The following is a 25,466-nucleotide window of genomic DNA, read 5'->3' as shown; positions in this document are numbered from 1 at the left end:
CGATTCCCTTTCTCTATGCTATAGTTATCATAAGTGTTACACCTTCCTACATTATAAGTGCTACAAGATAATGTCATAATTTTTGCTTTAAACAGTTTTATGTATTTTAGAGAAACTAAGAAAAAACTGATTTATATTCAGATATATATAATGTTTTATTCTCTACATTCCTTCCTAAAGTTTAAAGTTTCCATCTGATATCATTTTCCTTTAGTCTAAATAATGTCTTTAACATTTCTTATTGTGCATGCCTATTCATGGTTTTACTTAAAAATTTTTTTAATGTGAAAATGTCTTTATCTTGCTTTTTTTCTTGAAGGATATTTTAATCGTATATGAAATTCTGGATTGTCAGTTTTGATTTTTCACTAGCACTTTAAAGATACTGTTATACTGTCTTCTTACCTCTGAAGATTTTGATAAGTCACTGGTCACTTGAATTATTATTACTCTACATGTAATATGTTGTTTTTCTGGTTACTTTTGAAAGTTTCTCTTTATTTTTGCTTTACACTGATTTGACTCTGATGACCTACGTGTGGTTTTCTCTATATCTATCTTGCTTAGGATTTGTTGAACTTCTTGAACCTATAAATTTATGTCTTTTACTAAATTTGGGAAGGTTTTGGTCATTATATATTTAAGTACTTTTCTATTATGTCCTCTCCATGGTTCATCAATCTTTTTCTCTCCCTTAAAAACAATTCATTTCTCCCTCTCTGTTCTGTAGGTTGGATTATACCTATTGATTTAGCTTCAAGCTATTCTGTTACACCATGTAGTGATTTTTTCATTTTCTTATATTTTCATTTCTAAATTTTTTCAATTCTGGAGTTTCCATTTAGTTCTCTTTTAGTATCTATTTATTTGCTAAGATTTTGTACTTTTTATTCTTACAAACACATTATCCTCTTCTCCATTAGGCTTAGTTATAATAGCTGTTTTTATAATAGCTACTGCTAAAATCTGGATTTGTCTGCTAATCCAATATGTGAATCATCTCTGGGTTGATGTCCTCTAACTGTTCTTTTCCTCAAGCCTCAGCCATATTTTCCTGGTTCTTTGTTTTTTGAGTAATTCTTAATTGTATCCTGGAAACTGTGAATGTCTGGCTTTTTTTTCTTTTTATATTCCTCTAAGGAGTATATATACTTTTGCTTTACCAAGCAGTTACTTTCTTTAAACTCAAATTATAAACTCTGTCTCTTGTGCAGAAGCTCAAATTTTAGTTAAACTTTCGTTTAGTTTTGTTTCTTTTTTGGTTGGACTGTGTACAGTCAGCCCCATACATTGATGGCCCAGGAGTCAGCCAGACATTTGGCCAGAGTTTTTATACAGAATCTAGGGTTTCCCCTCTCTGAATCTCTTTTCCCCACGATTTCCCTTTCACTTTAAACAGCTTTAAGTTTGCCCCAAGCTCTGTTCTCTGGCTCTTTAGGTCAGAAAGTTTGTGCATTTCTATTGGAGTTTTAGCTGTTCTGTGGCGGTTTTTTTGTTTTTGTTTTTGTTTTTAATTTTCAGAGTTCACAGTTTTTATCTATGGAAGGGTCAGGTCTGGTAGGAGCTTACCAGTCATATGAGAAGCAGAACAGTTTTTGTGGATTTTTTTTTTGCATCCCTTCTTTATCTACTTGTTCCTTGTTTTTAATGTTAAAGGTTTTTGGATATATCTAGTCCTTATCTTTTGTTCCTGTTTAAGACATCCTGTTTGCAAGCCATTATTTTCAAAGGAGGAGTTTCATCATGGAGTGATCAAGCAGGGATTGACTGTATTGGGGGGTAACTTCAAAATATTCTTTTTTTCTTTTGAGGACATTCAACTTTTCTGGGGAACAATCTTTGAATTTCCTACTGTGGGAAATATGCTTGGATGCCTACAAAGTCAGGTTGAAGAAGGCTCTCAGGGTTCAGTGTTTAGACGTTTAATGAATCCTTCCATTTTTAGCCCAATAGTTTTACAGTCTCCCTGGATCTCTTTCTCCAGAGAATAAAACTTTACAACTTCTGCTGCAGTGATGGAGGTAGTTGTCTGGCTGTACAGGTTGGGAAAGCTAACCTTAGGGTCCAACCATTCTTTAATCAAGGTGTCAGTCAATTCTTTTGATTTCAGCTCCACCTTCATCCTGAACTCAGAAGTTACTGGTGACTCCAATGCCTTGAGCTTTTCTGAAGTTGTATTAAAATTGGATAAATTCTTGTTGGCTCCTGTGTCCCTTCTGCCATCTGCAGACAGTCTTGTTTTTGCTTTCTCCATTCTACTAAACCAGGTTACCATCCATCCTACTTCTGTATGCCACAATGTTATTAAAATATAGCCTTGTTGTATTCTCTCTGCACATGTACTCTGTGTCTTTTGTTTAGGACTCTTTATTCTTTTACTTTCATTTTTTGGAGGAAGATTTTCTGCTATTCATTAAGAGTGAATAAATTATAAAGGAGTAATTTGAGGAGAAAACCCAACTTTTCTTTTTTTAATGTTTAATATTTTGAGAGAGAGAGAGTGCAATCAGGGGAGGAGCCGAGAGAGAGAGAGAGAGAGAGAATCCCAAGCAATCTCTTTGCTGTCAGTGCAGAGCCGATGTGGGACTCAGTCTTAGAAACTGTAAGATCATGACCTGAGCCGAAATTAAGAGTCAGATGCTTAACCAACTGAGCCACTCAGGTGCCCAGAAAACCTAACTTTTTAAATAAATAATAAGAATGGACTTTTCATTGTATGAGGTTGAAATCTTAATCAACCAAGAAAAACACGATAGCTTACTCTCCAGCAGGCGAATCAAGGGTGGCGGTGCTTATGAATGATTTAGAATGATGAAGTTTCTGAGCCATCAGGGACGTTTAGGTTTTTTGGAACAGAAAATTTCACACTTTTTTAGTGGTAGTACTCATTTTCTCTTAAATGAAATTTTACTTTCACCTCAATATATAAAACAAAAAGTTATGATTTTTCCCCCATTTAAATTTTTTCTTTTGTAAAACCACTGAGCTCGTTCCAAGAGCCGTGGAATTTCCCAGAGCACAGATGGAAAACCATTGCTTTAGTGGTGACATTTCATAGCACTATAGCCTCAATAGTGTGCACAATCTTCTCTCTGGTGTAAGTGCCTGGAGAAGGTTAAGAAGCAACAATACTGTTAATTAAACTGTATTGAGCATGCGCTACTTCTGGGGGTAATTATGTTACGGATTTTATACATAGTATCTCATTTAATTCTCACAACAATGCTATGAGGAAGGCATGATGATTATTTCCACATGGTAGGTGAGGAAACGGAGGCCTGGAGAGACCGAGGTCTTGTTCATGAACACACAGCTAGGAACTGGAAGAGCTGGGACCCAAACCCAGGTCTGTGTGACTCAAAGTCCATTTACTTAACATGGCCCTAGGCATAGTCTGGTGGGCTTTAGCCCCCATGGTGCCTGTGTGTTGTACCCAGGGGTGCCTCCCATTTGTGGCAGGGGTATAATGATGGAACAGGTTACAAGGAAAAGCAATGTGTGTCTCTAATCCTCAGGCAAGGGCAGCTTCCAGATACTCCACCTTATTCTGCGTCCGACTCCTGTTCTCCTCCACAGATCCAAGGTGAGTTCCGAATGCCTGGCGCACACCTTGCAGCGCCCCCCCTTCTTGGGCTCTGGGTGGTCAGAAAGGGAGCCCCTCTCACCTGTGCGCTCCCCTAGGTGCATGCTGCCCAGCGGTGAGACCTGCAGCCGGGAGGACTTCAGCTACTTTGCGCCACTCTGATGCTGGCCTTGCGACGCTACCGGCGCAGCTGCCGCAGAGCTCGTATGAAACGAGCGACTCTGCCCACATCCCCAGCGGCTTCCACAACTGCTACCCAGGCACCAGTCATCTTACGACCTCCCCGGACCATTGCGTGTCCTGCCATCTGGGGATAAGCCGTCCTTACCAGCAGCAGCCTCTGTGCCACAGCCCTGGGTAAAGGGCAAGATATTTAGTTATCAAAGACCTCAGAGCAGCCAGCACCCCCCGCAGTGCCGGTAAAGAATGAACAGTGGCGTTCTCTGTCCAGGAGATGGCGGTGTTGAGTCACATATCAGACACGGCAAGGCCCTAGTGCTCTTGGCTTTAGGCCATCTTTTAATTAAGAACCCGCTAAACCCAAAGCCCTCATTCAATGGAAAGTTAAAATGTCAGAAATATAGAGAGACATTCTGAGTGGTGGAGAAAGCACTGTTTACATTTGCAGCCTCTGCTAGAATATACAAGTAATTTGTGAATGAGTTCTCAGAAAAATATTAAACATTAACTCATATTCTTTTTTATATTTTCCTCTCTTCCTTCTTCTCCATTTCTCTTTTATTCTTTCTTCTGAATCTAAAGAATGACAAATTGAGGAGAGACCATCAAAAATTGTGGTGAAATAAAATGTCAGGTGTAAAATGGACATGCATTTTATATACTTATATTTTATACATTTATATACTATATTTTAACTTCCTACCTTCTCTGTCTCAGTATCTTCTCTGCCTTTGGAAATATTGACAGTTTATTTTTCAAGTAGGCGAGTCTCCAATCCATTGGATATTGGGAAACTAAGTTTCAGGCTAGCAGGGCTCCTGGAAGAGAAGCTTGCTCTGTCCACTCATGCACAGCCTAGGATTGCACACCAGTGTGGCTCAAGGAATCTTAACGAACTGGAATTAGTCTTATGAAGGCTGAGAGCAGACACCTGGGAAGTTGGATCTGATTTAATGTAACATGGAGAGCACAGACTCCTAACCTGCATTTTGGGTTCTTGATTTTAGAGCCTCGTTGCCACCAACCAAGAAGAGAAAGTGCACACAGGCGCTGGAGAACCCCGAGGACCATCAAGTGTGGGCCCACCACTCCAGACCAAGTGAGCCATCCTGGGGCCCATCACTGCTTTTGCCATTAAGTCAGGGATTTTGACCAGTCTTGTACTAGTCCTACAGAATGATTTTCTCTTTCATAGAAGGGCAAGGATAGGCTCTTGGAGTTTATTTCTTTCCTTTTGACGGACGGTTTCGGGCAGTATTCAATGGGGTCATGCAGGTGCTCCTAGGAAGAGGTGCTATTGTCTCTCTCTTTGGTGGAGATGAAATGGGGGTCCTTTCAGTTTTAGGGGCAAGGTTCTGATTCAGCAGCCTGAGGTGGGGGCTGAGATTCTGCTGTCCTAACAGGCTCTCAGTGTTACTTGCTCATAGAAGGTACTCTGAGAAGCAGACTTGGGAAGATTTCTCCAGTGGGGCAGAAAGGTAGAGAGCTGAGCTCCCCTAGCGCTTGCTTCAGGTTAGCGGCTCCCAAGTAGGTCTTTGAAATTTTGTAAGATCATTTTAGAAGTCTTTCAGCAGACTCATATGATGCTCAAGTGGTGAGACTACCTTATTTTTTTGCTTCTCCAATGTGTGACACATTGTGTTTCAAGCTTAGAGACCTTTTCAAGTAATGAACAAATTGGGGATTTTGAGTCTGAAGCCTTGCACTTTCAGAATAAATGCTATGGCACTTGTCAGGTAAAAATAAGACGTCTCGTGCCAATTCTATTAGCCACTGTAAATGATCCAATGTGGGCAATGTGAATAGAACCTCAGATTCAGGGTATGTCTCTTTTTTTTCCCACGCAAAAGCTTGGCAGGAAGTTCAAGATTTCTGTCTTGGAGCTCTCCCTCACACTATTGTCCCCAGTTTCCAGAGGTTTATACCACCCTGAAGGGTGATGTGGGTGGCTTCCTCACCTGCTTGAGTTGCTGCCTTTGTCTTTCACAGCCACATGAAACGTGCTGGTTGTCTGTGCCCATGAAGCCTGCTGGTGCTTTCAGAGATGTCTGGCCTCAGTTCCAGCATGGGCGGAGGGGTGGGGTGGGGTGTCCCTTCAGCCAAGGTCACACGAGGCCATTCCCTGGGTGTGCTGTGGCAGAACTGTGCCAGGCATTGGGCCCTTGCATGAACCAAACCTCTCACTGCCTTTTCCTCCTCATGGATCCACTCCAGCCAGCAGTTGCTTGGTTTTTCTTATTCAACCCTTGAGACACAACATGCGAATGAAAGTCTCCTTTTTGGATGATACAGAGCTCCCCATCCACCTTTCTGTGCAGAGCTTCCTCTGATTTCTTCAAGAGTCCTTGCATCTAGCCTACAGCTTCTTTGTGATTCTCAAACATAAAAGGCTGAGTAAATTCCTAGCCAGACAAGGGGACCATCTGTTCACTTCCACAGATGCACCAGCTCACCGAGAGGACTGGGCAGGCCACCCAAACCTCCCGAGCAGTTCCTCATGAAACCAGATTGCTGCGCAAATCATCCTGGCCATTTCAGAGTTAAGCCCTGTCCTGTGATGATTTTCTGCTGCCTGTCTCTGGAGAGCCCATTGATTTTTCACCATCTCCAGAGAAAATCATAGAAGAGTAACTGAAGTGTCTCAACAGATAGGAAATCTTGAATCTCTTGTTTATGTCCTTTTTCAACAAAGGTCACTGAAAAGCTGACTAAAGATAATCAGCCCCAGACAACTGGTCCAGAATGTAAATGAACAGGTGCCCAGGGCTGGGAAAAAAAAAAAAAAAAAGGCAAAAATCCAAATGCCATGTTTTCCTTACAGTTTGTATTTTTAGCAGAAGTGTTCCAGTTGAGAGCTCATACTTGATGTGGCAGAGGCCAAGGGTTTTACAAAGGTCCTGGAGAAGTGGTACATAGGCAGAGGAAGGACGAGCTTCTGCTAGTCTTACAAGGCAGGAAATTTGATAGGAAGAGATGTTCTAAATCAGTCAGTAAGACTTTTCCGGTGATCTTCTCCCAGGCAGTTCATTTTGCCCAACGGTTCCAAGATCCCCATTTATAGGGCTCACAATGTAGACTCACTGGTTTGCTGTGGGCCGAGGTAGAATCTTGGTTTGAGAGAAAGCAGCTGGTGGGGAAGCCCTTGCTAGCTGGTTCCAGCCTCACGTGGCCTAGATCCCAAACATGAGAGGGTCCCTGCTTCCATCTGGTCTGAACCCTGAATATAAGAGAGTTCACGGACTCGTGTAGCTTAAATCTCAAATACAAAAGGGTTTTTAAGCCCCAGAGTTGTGGCCTTTGGCTCCCAGTGAGAGGTGTACTGGCTGAATTCACACTGTAGAGTCAGAAAAAGTATCTGTCTCGTTTCCTCAGCAACTAGGGACTCTCTGAGCCGGACTTTTCTTGATTGCCAAATGAGAATCATAATTTCTACTTCACCCATTTCTAAGATTTTTTTGAAGTACTGTATCAGAGAATAGTCTGAAAGACACTAAAATGCAAACTATGAGTTTTTTCCAAAAGGTCGGAACTTGGGCAGTTTGCTGCCTTCACACTTCTGTTTCTCTTCTGCTACATTTTCTCAAGAAATCCTCAGTGTAGCATGAAAGGAAGAGGGTGGTTTGAATCCCGTCTAACAGCTGTGGGCAAGTTCTTTCAGGTCTTTGAACCCAAGTTTTCACATTTGTTAAGTGAGATTAGGAATCCTTACTTCAGTTTGGCTGCATCTACGGAAGCATATCCGGTGACCCAGTAATTGCATTGCCAGGACTACGTCTGACAGGAATGTATACATATGCCCACGAAAAGACATTCACAAAAAATATCCACAGCAGCATTACTTATAATAACCACAAACTGAAAATAACCCAAATGGCGGTCAAAGGCAGGATAAATTGTGGCATATTCATATAATGGAGTACTCTACAGTAATGGGAATGAGCAAACGCCTACCATTGCAACAGTACGTTTATGAATGAATCTCATAAACATAATATTGGGTCAAAGAAGCCAACACATAGGAGTACGTATCATGTTATTCCATTTCGATGAACTCCTCTGTGGTATTAGACATCAGACCAGTGATTTATCTTGGGTAGGAGAAAGCAGTAACTGGAAGAGGGTATGAGGGTGTCCTCTAGAGTCCTGGACATGTCCTGTTTCTGGGCCTAGTGATAGTTACCCAGTATAATTCATTTTATAGAAAGTATCAAATTGTGTACCAATGGTCTGTGTGTTTTTTATGTGTTTTATACTTAAAGAAAGCTTATTGAAGAAGAGACATACTTTGAAGAGTGGATGAGAAATTGTCATGTGTCTTGATACAGACAGGACACAGGATGAGTAGACATTAGTATTGGTGTGAATAATAATAAGTCCCAGTATTGGGCTCACATTGTGCCTGGCATTTCAGTGTGGGCCTGGAGTCCCTGGGTGTCACCAGCGGATGGCCAGCTCCCAGGGAAGCCAAGGCTGTGTTGGGGCTTCCAGTGGCTGCCCCTTAGTTTTGTTGCTACAGTGGGAAAAGGCAGGAACTGCTGTTATCCTTGACCTGACCACCGGGCTTGAGTGGCAAAGGGCCCACGTTAGCTGATGTTCACTCAGGCACTCAGCGTCAGTTATTTCACATCGGGTAGAATGACCATGGAGGCCAAGCACGGAAGTATTCTCCAAGGCTTCTTGGGAATAACCGAGTCATCTGAGCTGAAACAAGTGCATGTGATGATGCCAGTGCCACTGGTATTAACTGCAAGCACCATAGTCTAAATCCTTGCTAGTGACAGGCCCTGTGCTCGGCCCCTACAGTCATGACTCATTGACTCCCGTCAGCAACCCTGGGAGGTTTCATACTGTTAGTCCCATTTTGTAGATGAAGAGACCGAAGCTCAGACAGACGAACCCATTTTCCTAGATTGTACAGCAATGAAGTGTAGAGTTGTGGCTCAAGCCCAGGCTCACCTGATTCCAAACTCCAAGCTCCTGAACTTCCTTTACCCCCCTCTCTCCCCTGTAGGAGAGAGGAAGGAAAGATGGAGGAACTAGTCTTTCCCTTTCTCTGAATTTGGTATAAGCAGGAGGACCGTGGAAGGGTTTTGTTAGTTCGTTTGTTTTAAACAGTTTTTAGGTCTGGTAACTTGTGGAGGAGTGATGGCACGAGGAGGTCCTTGCTGACCCCCTGTATTCTTAGGCGGGAAAAAGTTTTTCGTGATTCTGAGAAATCTTTTCAAAATGGTTGCTCACAAAAACTGGGGAAAAAAAACACAACAATGTTTTGCTTCGGTGGCGTGTTCATAGGGACCCCCCCCCAAGAAAACCACGTTTTTTGTGACATTTGAGATCAAAGACAACCTGAAGCAGCTCTGTTATTTATTCGTGTGAGGAAGTCCACAGTGGAAGTATAAAGAAAGGAAGTTAGGTGAAAGAAAACTGTGCATTTTCTAAGCTGTGGGCTAAGTGCACGCTCCACAGGAGGGGCTGTTGTGTTTCTGTGTTGTTGCTTACAGCCTGCACCTGATCTAATGAACACCCACTATTTCCCTTAAACTCCTGATGTCAGGCATGAGTGATAGGAGGGGAGTTAAAAGAAAAACAGAAAACCTACCGATAGAGTTTACATAAAAATGATCTAAGGCTGAATCATGTGGTTTGGAGGCATACTCAAATGAAGACAAACAATTTGCAGGGATTATGCAAAAATAGTAGCTTGGGCGTGTGAAATTGCCGTTATTTTAACACACAAAAGTAGCAATTTCCTATAGTCAATACTACTTATGATATTTTGTTACTTTATCTTGGCTTTCACTTGTATTAGGATATTCTCTCCACTCGTGTAACATTGCAAGATCGGCAAGACATCTGTTTTCATTTCTATTGTGCAGTTGAGGGAAGTAAGACACTAAGTGAATAAATAGCTCATCTAAGTTCAGAAACTTCTCTAGGGTTCCCTAGTGCCACAAGGGACTTGTAACAGAGTAGAATGTATTCGTTGCGATTAACAAAAACAAGGAAACAAAGGACAAAACCCCCACACCTCAAACTGCCTTAAGGAATAAACAAACCAAAAAACAAAACTGGAGGATTTATTGGCTCCTGTAACCCAAGAGTTTAGAATTGGATCCCAGAACTCAAATCACGCCATCAACACTGAGTGCCCTTCATTCTCAACTCTGCGTTCTGCTGTGCGGGCTTCATTCCTGCACATTCACCAAATGGTGCCAACAGCTCTTGGGGATGTATCTCAAAGGTTTAAAGCTCATGGAAAAGAGTCACCATCTTTGAACCCCTGTCCCCTGAAGTGCAGAGACGCATTCTGCTTGGATTGGATTGGGCCATAAATCTGCCTGATGCAATTATTGATGCAGGTAGTGAATGTTGTGCTTTAAGTGATCCAGTCTGGGTCCCCATACCCTCCTCTGGCTGGGAGTAGGCTTCCCTGGAACCACATTGACTGGAAATGGGGAGATGCTAGGCAGGAAGTGGGACAGATAGATAGATACTAAGGGCAAAATTTCCAACAAGTACCATTTCGTCTTAGAGATCACTGACCCCAAGTTGGTCTTTTTGCAGATGAGGAAACAAGGCTAGCCACATGTCTCTTACTTCCCAACACTTGTTACTTCCCATGTGGTCACTCTACCTCATATATGGCCAGTTCATTGGCTCCATGCAGCTGTCTGTGAGTCTAGGAAAAACATCTTTGGAGGAAAGATCTAACATGTGGATTTCTTTGCAGTGACAAATAGGAGTCACAGCAGTGAAGTGCAAGACTACGACAGTGAGGGACAGAACATGATGCCTGTGGACCAGTGTTCTCCTACTCTGAAGTGGCAGCCATACCAAAGTGTTCCTTGGCACAGTTTGTTAAATGGTCGTTATGAAAACCTGTAAGTGGCTCAGGAACCCCTGGTGCTGTGCTGGAGAGTGAGGGAAGGAAGGCAGTGCTAATCTTCAGGACTAAATCAAAGTATTTGGGCTTTGATGCCATTCCTGCTTGAATAGGATGGGTCAATGAGAAAGTGTGTTTTATTCCTTATGTTTCGCATTCCAACTAATGAATAGTTGAGACGTGGATTTCTGACCTTTAGGAGTCCAGTCGTATCATTCTAACGCATTATAATTTGCCCACTAAACGATGGAGGGAGAGAATCTTTCTGAAATCAATACCCAGTTCACCTAAATGCTGGAAAATGGAGATTTCCCAAATCAGTAACATTTGATCCTGGACTGAATTTAAAATTCCATAAAATACTGTTTTAGGGGGCCACATTAAATGCTAGCTAGTGGCAATACCACTTCCCCAATATTTATGTTGTGAATCAGTATTGTCAAGTTCATTGTCAACATATATGGCAGCAGTCACCGTTGGTGGTGGCTTTGTATTAGGAGACTGAAATGAAAACATAGAAAATATCTTTAAACTGGAAAAACTTTCATCCTAATCTTGTGAGATTATAGTTTCAAGAAGTAAATGTGGACTTACATATTATTGCTCTTAAATGTCGTCAGAGCCTTCTCTTTATTCTTCTAGAATTTTTAAGATTATAAATGCCTTCTTGAAAAATCTAAAACAATGTTAATGGTTAAGGAATAGGATTTTCAAGTAATAAATAAATACAAAATAAGAAATGTTGATTTACAAACTTGAGGGCTTTCATGGTATTTTCCAAATTCAAATATAGCCTCTTTAAGAGCAAAACTTATCACTAGGACTTCCATGTTGGATGAACTAGAAGGGGGAAATCTTTTCCTTCAAACAAATTCTAAGGACTGAAACAAACTTTGGGAGTTGGTCTATTGAATGGGAGGCAGAAAGAAGCAAATTGCTAATTGCATCGTTGAACTGTCACAACTTTTGTCTTTGCCACTGTGTGCAATTAGAAAAAAAAATGAAGGGTCCATAGGTCTTGGTTTTGAGTCTTAATCTTCATTTAGTTATATATTGGGGAGTATTTCGTACACTCTCCTAAATATGAGTACCAAGGTATGAAACTGTTGATCAAGTTCTTGAGGTAGTTTGCCTTTCTTCTCATTTGAGTAGATTTTTTTTTTAAAGTTTATCTGAACAGCCAATCTAAGCTCCACTGATCTGGAAAAAAAGGAGAACCTGGATGATATCAGCTCAAAGGTATAGAGGCAGATTTATTTTGAATGCTTAGATATAATTCATTTTTCTTAAGTGAATGAATAGAACAATATTAAATTTTTTTAATGTTTTATTTATTCCTGAGAGAGAGAGAGAGAAAGAGAGACAGCATGAGCAGGGGAGGGTCAGAGAGAGAGGGAGACAGAATCCGAAGCAAGCTCCAGGCTCTGAGCTAGCTGAGAGCACAGAGCCCGACGTGGGGCTTGAACCCATGAACCGTGAGATTGTGACCTGAGCCGGAGTCAGTCGCTTAACTGACTGAGCCACCCAGGTGCCCCAAAAAGAACAATAGTAATCTACATTAGAATTCAGGTCATCTTACTTTCACTACTCATATCGTTGAGATAGAAAATCACTTGTCTCAGATTATTATGTTTAGTTTGATACAAAAATATTGTTTCCTTAAATTTACCTAGAAGCAATGAAGTTACGGGATTGAAAATGTATCAAAAGCTTTTTTTCGGAGTGATATGTAAGACTTGTGTCAACAGAGCTTGTTTAAAAAGCCAGTTTAGGGGCGCCTGGGTGGCTTAGTCGGTTAAGCGTCCGACTTTCGCTTAAGTCATGATCTCGCGGTTCGTGGGTTCGAGCCCCGCGTCAGGCTCTGTGCTGACTGCCAGCTCAGAGCCTGGAGCCTGTTTCAGTCTGTGACTCCCTCTCTCTCTGACCCTCCCCTGCTCACACTGTCTCTCTCTCTCAGAAATAAATAAAACATTAAAAAAAAATTAAAAAAAAAAGCCAGTTTAGTTGACTATATGTATATCTTTTGATATCAAAATCAGAATAACCATTTTTAGGTAAATAAATTTCTATAACCAGAGATCAATGTTTATGATTCATAATAATCTTCAACGGTATAGTTGTTGGTTGATTCAGCTTCTCCTTCTAGCTATTTTTAAATTTCAGGCTAATGCTCATATCTGAGCTATAAACCTTACCTTCTTTGGAGTTTTTGATAGTGAAACATGGAAGATCACAAAATGATATTTCCTTTTTTCTCAACCAAGACAGTTCTTATTACCCTCGGCAGTAAAATCTATATAATTCAATTCATCTAGCCTTTAGATGAGCAAGTTAGAAGATTAGTTCTAGAAACCTGAGTCAATATGAAGTTCCCAGATGACATAAGATGTGTGGCCTTTATCAAATCCTTCATTCAATGACTGTTCCTGAATTTGCTGCTGGCAGCCACTAGGATTGTGGAGTCTTTGACAGATCAGCTACTTGGAGGTAATCAATGGCCCAGTGACTCGATCCATTGGGAAGGCGCTTACCTTGCAAAGAACATGAACACTCTTTTCCCAAGAGACTCGTTCATATTTTCTGTCTCTGGAGTTAAAGCAAAATTTAGAAACTCAATGTTCATTATACTGGCAGCCATCCAAACTGAGATCCCAGGAAGAAACCCACATACAGAGCAGCAGAGAGCCCACAGAGCAGTAAGTCTTGCCCTCCTCTGCCTGTGGTCCTGGGAAGGAGCTTCTTTCCTGAGGAAAACCCCACATTTAGGAATCTTGATGGATCAGAAATCTGTTCCATTTGTACAACATGGATGCGGAAAATGCACCAAAAAGTTTTCACCTTTTGTATTCTCTTCTCTACTCATTTAGGATGTTTTCTTTTTCTTAACACTGCAAAGTATTTCATTAAACATGTCATACACATAGCATTGCTATTGAAAAGAATTTGATAGGACAAATAACACAGGAGTCTGATTAGCCACCCCGTCACTTCTGTTCCCAGCAGAAGTAACCAGCATCGTAGATTTTCAGTGCTGTTACCAGATCAGGAGGCTAAGAAGGAAATGACCGAACTCTGGTAAAAACAGGTTTTCAGTCAGTTTTCTGACTGGCTCTGGTTACTTTGGTTTAAAGCTATTCCTAGTAATTCTGACCAGTCTGCCTTTTTCTTATGACCACGAATAGGCTGAATCCAAGGGATTCACTCATCTGAGGGACTATTTGAGTGTGGTATTGCTGATGACATCTAGAGCCTTTTTTTTAGGGATGAAAAAAGATGAATTTTATCCCAGATATTTCATAAGCCTGACCGATGTGGTGATTTCTCAACGTCTGGACTATGTCTTTCTGTTGAGTGGTGGAGTCAAATTAGAATTCTGGAAAGCACAAAGGGAAAAGGCAGGCCAAGGCAACAATGCTTCCATTTGGCAAGAATTGTGCTTCTTCCTTGTGAGAAAACAAAATGCTGTGAGAAAGCCATCTGTGTTTTGAAATAGCATTTTCAAATGCTCAGCAAAAATTCACCAAATTGATTCAATATAGCAACAATCACTTTCCACAATATATTTTCTTGAAATGTTTATACAATTAATATTATTAATGAAAGAAAATGTGTGGAGAATGTTTGTTAAATTGGTTTCTCAATTCCTCTTTCCATAGACCCAATATAGGCTATCGAGTTGTCACAGACAAAGGATTTAATTTTTCACCAGCAGATGAAGCTTTTGTTTGCCAAAAGAAAAACCATTTTCAGATAACCATCTATATCCAAGTTTGGGGAAGTCCAAAATTTGTCAAAACCCAAATGGGCCTAAAGCCAATAGAAATGTTTTACTTGAAAGCTTTTGGGGTTAAGGTAAGTTGTTTATTTAACTCAATTTAATTAAGCTAATTTAATTAAGTGTTCCAGTTATCTGTTGCTGCGTAACAACAACTATTCCTTAAACTTAGCCACCAAAAATATTAACAGTCATCTGTTTGGGTCACAAATGTGCAGGTTGGTTAGGGGTTGGCTCTGACAGTTCGTGTCTGTTCATGTCCTCAGCTGGGCCTGGAATCAGTATCCAAGATGGCTCATTTATATGTCTGTCAAGTTTGGGCTGGCCATTGGCCAGGAGCTCAAATGAGACCGTGGCTGGGAGGCCTTGGCTCTTCTTCACATGGACCTCTCTGTGGGATAGGTTGTGCTGCCTCACAGCATGGTAGATGGGTTCTAAGAATAAATGTTCCAAGACATAGGAAGCGGAAGCTGCTAATTTCTGAAGTCTGAAAGTGTCTCAGAAACTGGGAGAACATCACTTCAAACTCCATTTCGATCGTTTTCAGTATATAAATCTTGCACTTTTTTTTTTTTTACTAAATGTAATTATTTTATTCTTCTTGACACTGGTACATTTTCAAATGCATCAGATTCAAAGTTTTCACCAAATTTCCAAATAGGTCTCTGACTTGAAAAAGCCAAGGAACCATTAATTTAGTCAATGTACCCTTTTTTCCAGTTTAACAGAGGGGAGACTGAGTCACAATAAAGTTACACAGTTCATCCAAGATAAGAGAATGAGAGAGTTGAGTTTAGAATGCAGGTAGGATCATTCTTGAGTGGTCAACAAGTCTTTATTAACTTAATACCTCAGATCCAGCTTCTCAGCGGGAGGAGCATCCATTATCTGTGTATTTTGTTCTGATTATTAACCTGAGCTTAGACACTGAGTCTCCCAAAATGGGACTTGACTGCTGGACCCATCAGCTGCTCTTGCTCCAAACTGAGTTCTTAAACCAAACCAAAGGTAAATACAAATGACAAAAAGCAACAAAACATATTTTTCTGATTATGTAAGTAATATGAATCCATTATGAAAATTTTGAGATGCAATAGAAAACTACAAAGAAAGAGAAAATTCATTCATATTTGGGACCCACCATTTTGTAGTCTAATTTTTTCTGTTATTAAAATTAATCTCAGGGTGCCTGGGTGGCTCAGTCATTTGAGTGTCTGACTGTTTCGGTTCAGGTCATGATCCCAAAGTCTTGGGATTGAGCCCGATGTCAGGCTTCTTACTGGGCAGAGAGCCTGCTTAAGATTCTCTCTCTCCCCCTCTGCCCCTCCCACTGGCTCTCTCTCTTTCTAATGAAAAGTTTTTAGAATTAATCTCATATTGTTAATAGTATATTATGAAAGTAATGTGATATTATTAAAGACTCTATAAGATATTGTTTACAAAGATGATAGTTTTTTTTTTAATTTTTTTAAAATGTTTTATTTATTTCTAGGAGAGAGAGAGAGAAGGGGGAGACAGCGTGAGCAGGGGAGGGTCAGAGAAAGAGGGAGTCACAGACTGAAACAGGCTCCAGGCTCTGAGCTGGCAGCCAGCACAGAGCCCGACGCGGGGCTCGAACCCACGAACCGTGAGATCATGACCTAAGCGAAAGTCGGACGCTTAACCGACTAAGCCACCCAGGCGCCCCCAAAGATGATAGTTTTTATTCTATAAATGTATCATATTCCTGCATTATTATAAGTTTTGCTTATTTTCAATTTTTTATTGTTAGTCAAACCTCAGTAAACATCCACGTATACCTGTCTTTGCATGAAGATACATTCCAGAAGAATTTATACATCAAAGGCACGAACATTCTTAAAACTCTTGATGTAGATTGCCCAGTTGCTTTTCAGAAAAATTGTTATTATGCTAATACCCACAAGCCCTATATGACAAGGCAGGTCTCACTACACCCTTCCCACTATTCATTAAGAGCAAGAAGAGTTTTGTACCAAGTACTGAAAAAAATGCCATTCTCTGTATTTTATTTCTTTTTATTGTTTATTAGTATTTCTTCTCATTGGAATGTAAGCTCTTCAAGGGCTGGGATTTCTGTTAATTTTTCCACTGCTCATATCCAGTGTCTCGAGTAATGCCTGGTACATAGCAGGTGCTCTGACATGAATGAATAAATGAATGAATGAATGCACGTATCTATGGAATGAATGGATAAATGAATGAATGAAAGCTTGTATCCTTTGAGCTGCCTTGCTGATGTGTTTTACTCCTGATGTTTTAACCACCTACTAGCTCACACTATAATCACCGTTCACTTGAAGTTTTCTGTTGTCTTGTGTTTTCATTGTTTAGTTTTACAGATGTTTGTTTCTCACCAGTAGCATACTGCTTAAGGTTGGGGCCATTGCCTTATATGTCTTTTCAGTGACTTGTTCCTCCTACCCAGTCTGTATCATGATACCTTGGAAAACTTTTAAAGTACTTGAATGTTCTTTACTAATGAACATTTTTATTAATAAATTTATGTGTTCAGTAACTGATTTACTTTTTCTTATTCCAAACAGGTAGAAGCCACCAATCAAATAATTGCTATCGAACAATCCCAAGCAGATAGAAGCAAAAAGATTTTCAATCCTGTTAAGTAAGAATTTCTTTTCTGAATTCCTTTGTTAATGCTATGGGGAAAAAGACCTATTGCCCAATATATTTTGTTTATTAAAACTGAATCCCACTGACCATATGATTTCACTTACATGTGGAATCTAAAGAACAAAATAAATGAACAAACAAACAGAAAGCAGAAACATACCTATAAATACAGAGAACAAACTGATGGTTGCCAGAGGGGAGGGCTTGGGTTATGGGCGATTGGGTGAAGGGATGTAGGAGATACAGGCTTCTAGTTATAGAATGAGGAAGTCCCGGGGATGAAAGGCACAGCACGGAGAATACAGTCAGTGTTATTGTGATAGTGTTGTGTAGTAGCTACAGATGCGGTGAGCAGAGCCTAAGTATAGAGATGTCCAATTGCTATGTTGTACACCTGAAACAAATGTAACATTATATATCAACTCTATGTGAATAAAAAAAGTAATAAAGAATTAAAATGAATCCCATTGCAGAAACTGCATTGGTAATAAGATGTTAATATTATGAGCACATGCTTATCAACAAAAATAAGTAGGTAAAACGCATTGAAATAATTTCAAACAAACTCTTGTAAAAAGCTCCATTTTTAAGTCATTATTTTTATCACCCTTTATTACTGACACCCTTGCTAACTACCTGGGTTCCTTGACACAGATTATGATTAGATCTTTCTTTTAAGTTATGCTATGCTTACAATTCATTTTTTCTAATTTTTTAAAGCTGTTTTTAAAATTTTTTAAAAATGTTTTATTTATTTTTGAGGCACGGAGAGACAGAACATGAGCAGCTAAGGGGCAGAGAGAGAGGGAGACACAGAATCTGAAGCAGGTTCCAGGTTCTGAGCTGTTAGCGACAGAGCCTGACACAGGGCTCGAACTCACACACTGTGAGATCATGACCTGAGCTGAAGTCAGTCGCTTAACCGACTGAGCCACCCAGGCGCCCCTAAAGCTATGTTGATAGATTGCCTAATGAGTTCCAAAATGGAAAGCACACAGCCCTGGGATTATCCCAAGCAACATGGCAGTCCAAGGTGAGCCTTCGTCCTGTGGAATGACTTGGAGTGTGATTTGCTTTTCAGTTATTTGTCTGGGAGGTAGTTGACACATCTCAGTGTTCTGCCCCTGAGGCACTCCCCTTCAGGGTGGAAAGAAAATGGTCCTGCTGCCTGGAGAGAGGAGGCAGGAACCTGGCCTGACCCTCACGTGGGAGCCATGTGTACAAACACAGCAGTAAAGTTGTCTGGTGCATCTGGTTCTCCCTCTCCCACCCAGGCAGTCTGGGTGTGGTCTTCCTTAGGGGCCAGGGCAGGAGGGGGAAATATGTGAAGGGGATACAAAGGAGTTCGTGAGAAACCTCGAGAAATTGCTCGTCAGGAGGCAGCTCTAGCAACAGTGGCAGAGGCGCACATGAAATGTCTTTTCTCCCCATTGTGGAGTTAAAAGAACCCATATGTGGTACAGGGAGCATACTGCCCTTATGAGTCAGAAACTCCAGGCTGGAGCTTCTGCTGAATGAGCATATCTTACTTTTCAAGAATTATTCCCTGGCAGCCATTCCAGACCATGTTGGGGGGAGTTTATTAAAAACCAGTGACTGACATGCTTGAGACTCTCAGAATGAGTTAGATATGACCAAGGAGTCTACATTCTCTCACAGTCTCTTGGTATTTCTGTTGTTTGTTTTAGAATTGACCTGCTGGCTGACCAGGTCACCAAAATCACACTGGGCCGGTTACACTTCAGTGAAACTACAGCAAATAATATGAGGAAGAAGGGAAAACCAAATCCTGACCAGAGGTACAGGCATCCCTGTGTATGCCCCACGGTGGCCGGCTACTTGATCGGACTGGCTAGTGCTCTCCAGAGGCCCCTCTGATCTTCCTGGTCACACCAGGCTGCCTTTGGCCACTTCCCCCTTCTTGACTCTTCCTGTTTATTAACACATCTCCCTTACCCTTAGGTGTCTTTCCTGATCCATGCTCATCTCCCACGGTGCCTTCTTTCCTGTCCAACCCCAGATCTGTTTGCCTTCAAGCCCTCCATGATTCTCTAGAGTGACCACATGTTTATGCCTCACTGCCGTCCAGGGGTTGAGGACCAACTGCTCTGCTCAAGCCTGTGTGGTGGTCACTAGTGTAAAGCCCCGAGTCCTGGAGTTCTGCTCTAGCTTCTTTTTGATTAAAAAACAAAAGGAACTTGCAGTGATGATTTACACCTATGGTTCTCATAGTGCGGCCCCGGGTGAGCAGAGACTGTGTTGCCAAGACGCTTGTTAGAAGCGTCCAGTCTCTCAGGCCTCACTGAAGATCTACAGAATCAAAAGCTCTGGAGTGGGGACCAATAATTTGTATTTTAATAAATTCTCCAGTTGACTTTGATGCATATTCAAGTTTGGGATCATTGGTTTTAGAACATACGCTTTGGAGTTAGAAAAAAACTGAGTTTGAAATTTGATACCGCCATTTACTAGCCGGATGACCTTGAGCATGCAATTTAACCCTCTGAGACTCATTTTCCCATTCTCTAAAATGGGGACAATGTTCATATCCTATGCCAACAGGGTTGTTTTGGGGTTCTAAATGATATACTATAGATCACCTGCTTAGCTCAGTGTATGACACATTTTGAAGACTCAGATAATGGTTAATAATTATAACGAAAATAACACTTATTACTATTACTGTGTTATTTTAGAAATAGGGGAGAACTCTTATTTTCTAAGGAGGTGTTGCAGAGGAACTTGGCAAGGTTTTTTCATGTGGTTCTTAAAGCAAAAGCTCCTCTCATAGGGATAGTTTTATTTTGACTTTCAAAAAAAATGATCCGATATTAAAAATGCCTCATCAGTGTTACACATGAAGAAGCTTTTGAAATAACATTGATGAAAACTGCATTGGGAGCAACTGGAGCACAGGGTCCAGGTGTTTGACTAAGTCACGGCATGAAGGTCTACAGTGCACATGGCCTAGAACAGATGAGGGGGAAGGGCCCCATGTGGTTGAGCAAGCCCTGCTGTGACAGGGTAGGTAGCGGGGGTAGCTCTCAGCAAAGGGACCTCTAAGGTGGTACCTGTTATGCATTTGTTTGTGAGCAGTGCTGTGCTGTGGGGCTTGCAGAACAGCTCACACATACCTCAGACTGGGAAAGGGTGGACCCAGAACAATCCTGAGTGAATCCACTGCTATTCCATCTCACAGGAGGGGCAGCTGACAGCAGAGTAGAAAATCTTTAAATACGCAAACCTACCTAGGTAAATTCACTGTTGATGAACTGTTGTATGGCATTTGATTGCACAAATTATGTCTGTTTCCTTATGCGTTGGCATTGAGCTGCTGTTTTTGACTTAGATACTTCATGTTGGTGGTTGGACTGTATGCCGCTAACCAAGACCAGTTCTATCTGTTGTCTGCCCACATCTCTGAACGGATCATTGTAAGGGTAAGGTTCAGTTCTTTAATCTTTCTGAATCCCACCTGCTTTTCTCATCTGAAGTAGAATTTGCATTTTCATTGCATTTTCATTTCATGCTTGAAGTATGTGGTTTCCCCACTGATGGTAGTAATAGCGGATATTATTATTTAGTTTTCACATAATTCTCTCAACCAGGAGAATTTTTGTCTGCCAGAGGTCATTTGGCAACGTCTGCAAACATGTTTTTGGTGGTCTCAACTGGGGTGCTCCTGGCATCTAGTGGGTACAAGTTGGGGATACTGCTCAATCCCTTACAATGAACAAGAAAGCCCCCACGACAAAGAGTTACCCTTTCAAAATGTCAGTAGTGCCGCAGCTGAGAAACCCTGGCTTAAATGCTACGTTCCTGAATAATTTATATATGACGTCATTTTACCTTGGGTCACATTTACATTACCTTCTTTACATGCAGAGGAACTGAGGCTCAAGGAGGAGAGAAACTCATCGTCATTGAACAGCTTGTGAATGATGGAGCCCAGGTTACAACCTAATTCTCTCTAATCCCACAGCCCACAGGGTGGGGAGAGTAGTTAAGAAGGCATTTCATACCCAAAAGTGATTGGTGACCCCAGGAGCATCCGGGCCCCTGCCTAGCACAGAGTGATGGTTCAGCACGTTTTGCTGAATGAATGATTGGTCACAGCTGTGGACAGGCATCTTGGCCGCCACAAAAGCATAAAACTGTTGGCAGCTGGAGATGCAGCTGTGTGAGGCCAGGCTGGCCACCAGGGAGAATGCCAGGGGCATAAGGTAAACGGGTCACCACCAGCCTGGCCGCCGGGGAGGAGCTGACCTGTGACACGAGTAGGGCATGTGAAGTCCAACAGGAGAAATCGTTCAGTGTGGGCATGACCACATATGTGGCTGTGACTCTTAGGCCTGGGGACCAGATCTGCCTATTTGGGAAAATGAGTCTTTCCTCTCTTGCCTCAAGCTGTTCTGAAACAAAGGGCCCTCTGTGTAATTCTTTTAATCAATTAAAACTAATAAGCCACCTACAAGTGGAAACCCTTTAAACTGCATCTCAAACTTCTAGTGGGGGTGAAGTAATGATGGAAATGAGGTAAAACACTTGTGTCCAGATGTTCCAGGGTAAGGGCTGGGCTACGTGCCTGCCGTTTTTGTGGGACCTGATCTAATCTGTGGCAAACAAGGTGCCGCTGGAGCAAAGGCAGATGGGACCCTTTTGTGTGGTCATGGAGCAGGGGCAGTGGGGTTGGGGGGGGCGGTCTTTGACACCTCTCCTGATGCAATCTGGGATTGCTGTGCTGCACTAACAAGTGTGATTTTAAAGTCAAGTCACTTATTGTTTCTGTTTTTTCAGAGGGAGGAATAAAGACAGATAATGCCATTGTTTTCGGAGTTAGCATAGATTAGATCTCATGAAAGTGTTGCTTTCAGCTGGGAAACTCATGCTTGAGTCTGGCAGTCTGCTAGTCACCTGCATACCTTGAATAATTTACCTGGTGTCAGGTCTCTCCATTTCCTGCTGGCAGCTCTGTACTCTGGCTCCTGGAAGTCCACACAGCACCAGTATGAAAGAGAGAGAGAGAGAGAGAGAGAGAGAGAGAGAGAGAGTCTGATGTTCTGTTTCCAGAACTCTGTTAATTGGTGCCTCCCTGTATCCAAAACACAATGATAATTTAACTCATGATGGTAATTTTGAGAAGGTGTTTCTGCAATTTATATTTGTTATGAATACTAAAATACATTAAATTATACTTAGTGTAGATTGGGTGTCATGTCATTCACTAAATTTTTATTTTTAAAAAGTGATCGCCTTCCAGATTTGATTGCTTTCTTCCAGCCATAATTTTTAGTGAGAGAGAACGCACTATTTTAGAAGTGTGCTGGGCAACACAAGGGTTATCCTAACAACAATGAGAAGAAGAAGAATGGTAGTAGTGCAAACCGTTCTCTCCCTCCCCCAAACTGGAAATAGCTCAGTGATACTATTTTACTCTGACCACAAATGCAGAAGTGAAAATGAATGCACTTTTGAATCTGTTTAATTGTTGAACGTTGAAACCAACCAAGAGAAAAAAATTGAACTTCAGAAATGATGTTTGGGGCAGCTGGGTGGCTCAGTTGGTTGAACGTCTGACTCTTGTTCTCAGCTCAGGTCTTGATCTCAGGGTCATAAGTTCAAGCCCCACATTGGGCTCCACACTGGGCATGAAGCCTACTTATAAAAGAAGAAAGGAAAAAGAAAAAAGAACTGGTGATATGTTTGAATCAGTGAGTTTTCAAAATGTCCACAGAACACATTTCCTGACCCTAAGTTTCTAGAGCACTCTATACAGGTATATGCCTTGAACATATATATATATATGATTAGATAGAGCACCGACCAGCTTACCTTCTCTAAAAAAGCCAGATGTGCCCTCCTAGGTCATGGCCGGGGTCTGTTAATTTGAGCTCCAGAATAAAGGAAGAAAAATTTGACAACTGAAGATGTTATAAGAGCAGAAGGCATTATATGGAGAACTGCAAATTGCACTGAGCAAATCCAGGTTCATTTTGAGGCCTAAGAATCATTCTTCCCAATAGCAGAGATTAACATAAAGGGCAAATGTATGAGTCTTGGACTAGATGAGTTTCAGGCCTCCAGGAGACCATGCCTGTTAGAATTCTCCTTGGGGAGAGAATGGTGGGCACGATCCAGTAATTGTTCACCTGGGTTTGTCAATCAGAGCAGCGTTAGAAATATGTTATGGTCCTGTAGTGTAAATTGACCAATTTCATGGAAATTAAGGTTTACTCCAAGGACAGATTTCTTTCCCAGGTCTTTGTTTTTGGGGGCATTCTGCAGTGGAGTTCCTTCACATTCTCCCTGTTAATGACTAGGTTTTCATTCAGCTCCACTTTCCTTCTAAAACATGTAATTAAACCTGGTTTGGAGTGCTGTGTTGTAAGCAGGAGGGATGATTGCTTTTGTCTGCCCTTCAAAGGCACACTGGGGTTTCCTAGTTTTGAAAACTAATACATTATTCCAGTTTCTTTTCCAGAAGAATAAAAATGGGCATATCCCCAAGAAGTCCCCTTTACTGCCCTGCAAACTGTACTGCCCCAAGATGGGAAACCAGCAAACAGGAGCAGGGAAAACAAAAGAAATAGTGCAGCTGCAGGGATGGAGAGGGATGGGCATAGAGCAAATCCATCCCAGGGCCCGTCTCCATTGCCACCAGCCCTTTTCCACAAACCCCCTTCCCTCCCCCAACACACACACACACACACACACACACACACACACACACACACACACCCCTACCTTTTCTGGAGTTCAGATGAATTTTTTATTTACCCAGAGGAATCCATGTGTGGAGCAATGTCCATTTCACCCTGTAGCTGGGATTCAACTTTTTGGTTACTATGGAAGAGACAACCCGACCAGGAGTGTATGGTACAAAGAGTCCCCTGGAGAGTAGAACAGAGATACTGGGGTCCCTCTGCCACACTTGTTGTTTTTTAAAATGTTTATTTATTTTGAGAGAAAGAGAGAGACAGAGAGAGAATTTGAGCAGGGGAGGGACAGGGAGAGAGAGAGAGGGAATCCCAGTCAGGCTCCACATTGTCAGTGCAGAGCCTGATGCAGGTCTCAAACTCATGAACTGTGAGATCATGACCTGAACTGAAATCAGTAGTTGGACACCTAACCAACTGAGCCGTGCGGGCGCCCCCACAGCTTTTGATTCAGTAGGTTGAATGTACATTTCTGACAAGTTTCCAGGAGATGCTGATGCTGCTGACTGCTGACCTTTGGACCACATGTTGAGTAGCACTGGTAGGGAGCATTTCTAGGCCCATTTTCCATAGCACTTTCAAAAGATACAAAAATCGATTTGTTATGAACGGCCTTCCTCAACTCAGCCTCTCCTATTATGCTCTTTGTCTGCTGCTTTCAAAGCCCAAACAAAGCAAAGCAAAGAAATTCCAGCTTTCCATTCCAAATTCAGAACAAATCTCAAATTACTATTAATTGCTATTTCCTATTCCAAGCACCTGCAGAGGGCGCCATTTACATTTTACTCAGTGAATGGCGCTCCCTGGCAGAATTTCGCAACTTTGCCACTGTGTTGCTGAGGAGAGCAGATTAAATGAATACAGGCATATTTCAGGCTCCAAACCAAACCTTTTAGAGATGGTGGAGGGTCCTGCCTCGATGTTCATGGCTGCTGACTGATGATTGGGGTAGTTGCTGAAGGTGGGGGTGGCTGTGACAATTTCTTAAAATAAGACAACAATGAAGTTTGCCACATCAATTGATTCTTCCTCTTATGAATAGTCCCTTATAGCATGTGATGCTGTGTGACGGCATTTTACCCGCTATAGAACTTCTTTCAAAATTGGGGCCAGTCCTATGAAACCCTGTCACTTTACCAAATAAGTTTATGTCATATTCTAAATCTTCCGTTGTCGTTTCAACAATCTCCACAGCATCTACACCAAAAGTAGATTCCACCTCAAGAGACAAATTTCTTTGCTCATGCATAAGAAGCAACTCTCAATGAACGTTTTAGCATGACATTTCAGCAGTTCATCATCTCTTCAGGCTCTACTTTTCATTTGGTTCTCTTGCTGTTTCTACCACATCTGCAGTTACTTCTTCTGCTAAAATCTTGAACCTCTCAAAGTCATCCATGACAATTGGAATCAACTTCCTCCAACTCCTTTATGAATATTTCCAACTTTTCCCATGAATCAGGAATGTTCATGGGGCGCCTGGGTGGCTCAGTCAGTTAAGTGTCCAACTTCAGCTCAGGTCATGATCTCACGGTTCTTGGGGTCAAGTCCCGCATCAGACTCTGTGCTGATAGCTTGCTCAGAGCCTAGAGCCTGAGCTTCCCTCAGGCTGTGATTCCCTCTCTCTGACCCTCCCTTGTTCTCTCTCTCTCTCTCTCTCTCTCTCCGAAGTAAATAAAA

The 25,466-nt window shown here is 41.7% G+C and overlaps 1 protein-coding gene across 1 annotated transcript in view; it reads left to right on the top strand.

Annotated features, from left to right (window-relative positions):
• The window catches only part of MYRFL (myelin regulatory factor like), a 134,131-nt gene that overhangs the window by 48,598 nt on the left and 60,067 nt on the right, over positions 1-25,466 (top strand). Inside the window, exons 3-10 of the mRNA XM_077775266.1 lie at positions 3,516-3,583; positions 3,682-3,940; positions 4,771-4,862; positions 10,494-10,644; positions 14,303-14,498; positions 16,986-17,062; positions 18,759-18,869; positions 20,420-20,510. Coding sequence (XP_077631392.1) covers positions 3,516-3,583; positions 3,682-3,940; positions 4,771-4,862; positions 10,494-10,644; positions 14,303-14,498; positions 16,986-17,062; positions 18,759-18,869; positions 20,420-20,510 — 1,045 coding nt within the window. The remainder of the gene's footprint in view (positions 1-3,515; positions 3,584-3,681; positions 3,941-4,770; positions 4,863-10,493; positions 10,645-14,302; positions 14,499-16,985; positions 17,063-18,758; positions 18,870-20,419; positions 20,511-25,466) is intronic.

The sequence above is a fragment of the Crocuta crocuta genome, unplaced genomic scaffold (genome assembly GCF_008692635.1).
Source record: "Crocuta crocuta isolate KB4526 unplaced genomic scaffold, BGI_CrCroc_1.0 scaffold97, whole genome shotgun sequence".
Classification (NCBI taxonomy): Eukaryota; Metazoa; Chordata; class Mammalia; order Carnivora; family Hyaenidae; genus Crocuta; species Crocuta crocuta.
Note: the sequence above shows the minus strand (reverse complement) of the source record. Positions and strands in the feature narration are given on the sequence as shown.